The sequence below is a fragment of the Phyllobates terribilis genome, unplaced genomic scaffold, assembly GCF_046119375.1.
Source record: "Phyllobates terribilis strain yellow unplaced genomic scaffold, ASM4611937v1 Scaffold_222__1_contigs__length_3263388, whole genome shotgun sequence".
Lineage (NCBI taxonomy): Eukaryota > Metazoa > Chordata > Amphibia > Anura > Dendrobatidae > Phyllobates > Phyllobates terribilis.
Genome location: NW_027362982.1, coordinates 2,582,447 through 2,586,588, shown reverse-complemented (window position 1 = coordinate 2,586,588; position 4,142 = coordinate 2,582,447). Strand labels below are relative to the sequence as shown.

At 42.8% G+C, this 4,142-nt stretch overlaps 1 protein-coding gene across 1 annotated transcript; it reads left to right on the top strand.

Annotated features, from left to right (window-relative positions):
- Positions 1-1,373: 1,373 nt before the first annotated feature.
- LOC141214457 (armadillo repeat-containing protein 1-like) lies at positions 1,374-3,722 on the top strand. Its single transcript, XM_073665442.1, has 3 exons — positions 1,374-1,465; positions 2,646-2,823; positions 3,017-3,722. Exons 1-3 carry the CDS (start codon positions 1,434-1,436, stop codon positions 3,062-3,064), a joined length of 258 nt encoding a protein of 85 aa, XP_073521543.1. The 5' UTR covers positions 1,374-1,433; the 3' UTR covers positions 3,065-3,722.
- Positions 3,723-4,142: the final 420 nt, after the last annotated feature.

The window sequence follows — 4,142 nt, the reverse complement described above, 5'->3', positions numbered from 1 at the left end:
TGATTTTAAATATATATAGAAACAGAGGAACCATCACCATGGAGTAATAACAGCAGATAGCATCTCCATATACAGTACAGACCAAAAGTTTGGACACACCTTCTCATTTAAAGATTTTTCTGTATTTTCATGACTATGAAAATTGTACATTCACACTGAAGACATCAAAACTATGAGTTAACACATGTGGAACTATATACTTAACAAAAAAGTGTGAAACAACTGAAAATATGTCTTATATTCTAGGTTCTTCAAAGCAGCCACCTTTTGCTTTGATGACTGCTTTGCACACTCTTGGCATTCTCTTGATGAGCTTCAAGAGGTAGTCACCGGAAATGGTTTTCACTTCACAGGCGTGCCCTGTCAGGTTTAATAAGTGGGATTTCTTGCCTTATAAATGGGGTTGGGACCATCAGTTGTGTTGTGCAGAAGTTAGGTGGATACACAGCTGATAGTCCTACTGAATAGACTGTCAGAATTTGTATTATGGCAAGAAAAAAGCAGCTAAGTAAAGAAAAACAAGTGGCCATCATTACTTTAAGAAATGAAGGTCAGTCAGCGTGAAAAATTGGGCAAACTTTGAAAGTGTCCCCAAGTGCAGTTGCAAAAACCATCAAGCGCTACAAAGAAACTGTCTCACATGAAGACCGCCCCAGGAAAGGAAGACCAAGAGTCACCTAAAATATATAATAAATTGGGTACAGTAGTTCAATGTAGTTTGTGGGGAATATTTTTCATAAGAATTTGGGAAAGTTATGAAATGTCCTATAAATGTCTGTCCTATTCCTGATCAAAGGGTCTAGACTTTTAGCTGAGATGAATCTGTGCTACAGTAAATTTATCACTTAAACATGAGCCATGTATAAGGGAGTGAGTCGGAGTCGTGGAGTTGGAGGTTTGGCTTACCGACTCCACAGCCCTGTGCATGATTGCTGCAAAGTATGTTTTCCTCTTGACCCTCCCTTGTTTCCGAGAAAATATAATTTTAAATGACGTCCAGGAACCATAAGGAGAGAGATGTGATTAGTCTGATGTGATAAGGGACTCCCTCAGTCATCTGGAGTGGGGCGGAAAGAAGCCAGCTGAGTACATCATCAAATTAGCTGGGTCTCTCCCAATAGTCTCCGCCTGGTTTTTCAAACCTACCTGTCTGCAATCGCACAGACAGGCTCTGATTCATCCTGCCCGTGGTTCGAGCAGCATGAATCGAATGACAGGCCCCCTTTACTATTGAAAAGCCTGCTCAGGATTCATTTGTGGTAACAAAGAATTGGCCATTCATTAGTTACATAAAATAGAACATAATTGGGGGAACACTATAACTTTCACACTTGAAGCCAATTTTCTATATAACGGTATTACATCTTTTACAGGCAATTCACTAATTGTGTGAAAATCCTAATCACTGTAAAAGACCGAGGAGTGAGCTAGGTATGATGGTGAGCCTGGAGAACATTAAGAACAGGTAAACTCATTGCGTGTAATGCTGGGGCTGAGCTTGTGTACAGCTGTCGTGAAATATTAGCTGGTAGTAGTTGTGTCCGTACAAAGTGAGTGTACATCCAGCAGAAATGCTGTCACTGTAATGCCCTGGATGTCTGGGCACATGGGCCTGTGTTTTTGGGTAGTCCTCACTGCATTGTATGCCTTGGCATATGTATCCTTGTTTGGACAACTCTCTCTGTAGCCAGTCTTTTGATGATCTTCATATTTTTCATACAAATTGTCATGAATTAAATGTAGTCCACCATTAGCTCTAGTGTGTGCACTAGACAAGCGGGTGTTGTGTATCTAGAACAATTTTCCATTTTGTAATATTTAAAGGGGTCTTCCATTTTCAGGAAAGTTGTCCTTACACGCAATTTATTGTAATAAAAACGAACTGTATTATGCATCCTCGAAGGATCCAGTGCTGAGTGCTGCTTCTCCGGGTGTCTGTCATTGTCTGCAGTGCCGTCATCACGTCGGCAGTGCTGAAGCCAATCAGTGACCTCAGCGGCTTTGTCCTTGTAGACAGCATGAGCCGCTGACCTCACTGATTTCCTGCAGCATTGTCGTCGTGATGTCAGTGCTCCAAATAATAAAATAAGAGCCATGGTGAAGACTCAGCAGTAAGTAAAGCACAGTTTCTTTGTTTCACAACAAATTGCACCTTGGGACACAACTTTCCTGAAAAAAAACAGCCAGACAAATAATAATAAACTCTTTAATGTTTATTAAAGGGGTTGTCTCAAATTTGCAAGTTAATATTGCAAAGTGCTTGTAAAATCAGGGCAACTTTGCAATTTACTTATACTTTCCTCTTTGTTAAGAACAGATGGATTTTTCCTTCTAGTTTACAGCTTATCGCCTAGGTTATTGTCCACTTCTGCAGTGGCCGATTTCCTAGGCTGCACTGATGGCGGCTTTTCCAATGCGGAAAGTGTGTTTTTTGGGTGAGCTGCTCAGTCATGCCGCTGGAAAGAACCGTCAGTCTTCAGAAGAGCACTGCTCCCTAGGAAGCTAGGAGGCCGAGAGGTGGCGCACTCCTGAAGAAAGAGGATGATACAACCCCTTTAATCAGTACTTTTTATAGTGACCTTTTCCAGAACAAGATGACAACAGAGCTCTCCTGTGATATATGGATAAATTCTATTTTTTTTCAGTGACATGAATAATCGTAGCAAAGTACTCGCCCATCAGATTCACGTGTCATTAGGTGTGCCAGGTCACTTGCTTACACCAGAAACCAAGAACAAGCAAAACAACCTACAGTTCTTCATTTCAAGTGCAAACAAAAGAGCCGAAACCATAACACTCCACATCCATGGACTTGATGATCTGGTAAGGGTCATCTGTTTGATATTGCCATACTGCACACAGAACTTATTATAGCTTCGATCCACTTTTTAAAAGGGCGTCCAAGATTTTTTTTTTTAAAGAATGGCTTAAAATATCTCTCTATTCAGGTAAATATTAAGCTGCAAAATTCTGCCTAATTTATTTTGTTTAATTTTTTTTTTTTTTTTTTTTGTAGGAAGAAGTGACCACTATGGACTTTCAGGATAGGAAATACCTATGTTAAGAAACATTATTAAAGGTGAAAGGTGTCATCAGCTTTACATTTCAGACAGCAATCAGAAGGTGCACTGTGCGAGTGAAGCCAGACCTGGTCACAGAGGTAGGAGAAAATGAAAAAATATTTTAACTTGGGATTGCTGTTTTGTGGAGAAAAAAAAATTACACTGCTGTCGCACCAATTTTCATAAAACAGAGTGTGGTGGGTTTTAGTGGGAGGGATTGATGTAAATTGTAGCGGAAATTTGAGTCAGTTCATAAATGTTGGAGTTTGTGTTGGCGCACCTGCAGCACAAGATGTGCCAAATTTATTATGAGGCATATACCATATTTTTCGGACTATAAGACGCACCCCAAATTTTGGGGTGGAATATAGAAAAAAATATATTTTTATAAGATGGGGGTCCGTTTTATAGTCTGAATAGGTACAGTATCTTATCTGGGGGGCAGTGGAGCGAAGGTCACAGGAGGCAGGGTCCTTCAGGAATCCGGTGCTCCAGCAGCGGGGAGTTGCGGTGGAGCTGGATTGCAGGGCCCTCTGTGGCGCCCCTGAGGGTTCAGTCGCCACAGAGTTACTGCGCCTCACCCAGAGGTGTGGTATCTCCTTCTCTCAGGTAAGGATGGAGTACTGCCCGGGACCCCAACACCTGCATTCAACACCACACTACTCCAGGCCGGCTGGAAGGGCCTTATGCACTTGTTTTGCTTCCCCGTCCCTGGCTGGAGAAGGGGGAACCAAAGAGAGGGGGAACCATGTAGTGGATGTGGGTGGAGGACGTAGTTCAGGGGAGCACTTTAGGAAGATATAAAAAGGGAAGCCATCTTAGAAACAGCGTTCAGTTCAGTCAGAGAGGAAGCAAGAAAGTGGAGGGGAGCAGAGTCTCTTCAGGAGCTCTGCTCCATAGTGGGGTCTAGTAAGGAAGGCCCAGGAGGGGAGCAGAGGAGTAAGGCTCCAGTAAGGAAAGGGATTCCAGGGGTATGGAAGGAGCAGGAGGCCACCCGTACACCCGAATCTGCCAGGTGTCAGAGGGATCAGGCCGCAAGAAGGGAACCGGTCCCTGGACTGGCCGAGTACTCCACGTCTC

What these genes read in the sequence shown, in the direction of transcription:
- LOC141214457 (XM_073665442.1), top strand. Translation starts at nt 1,434, where the DNA reads ATGATGGTGAGCCTGGAGAACATTAAGAACAG. An exon ending in CTGGAGAACATTAAGAACAG is followed by an intron (nt 1,466 to 2,645) that starts GTAAACTCATTG and finishes ATTTTTTTTCAG; the next exon opens with TGACATGAATAATCGTAGCA. An exon ending in TCCATGGACTTGATGATCTG is followed by an intron (nt 2,824 to 3,016) that starts GTAAGGGTCATC and finishes TTTTTTTTGTAG; the next exon opens with GAAGAAGTGACCACTATGGA.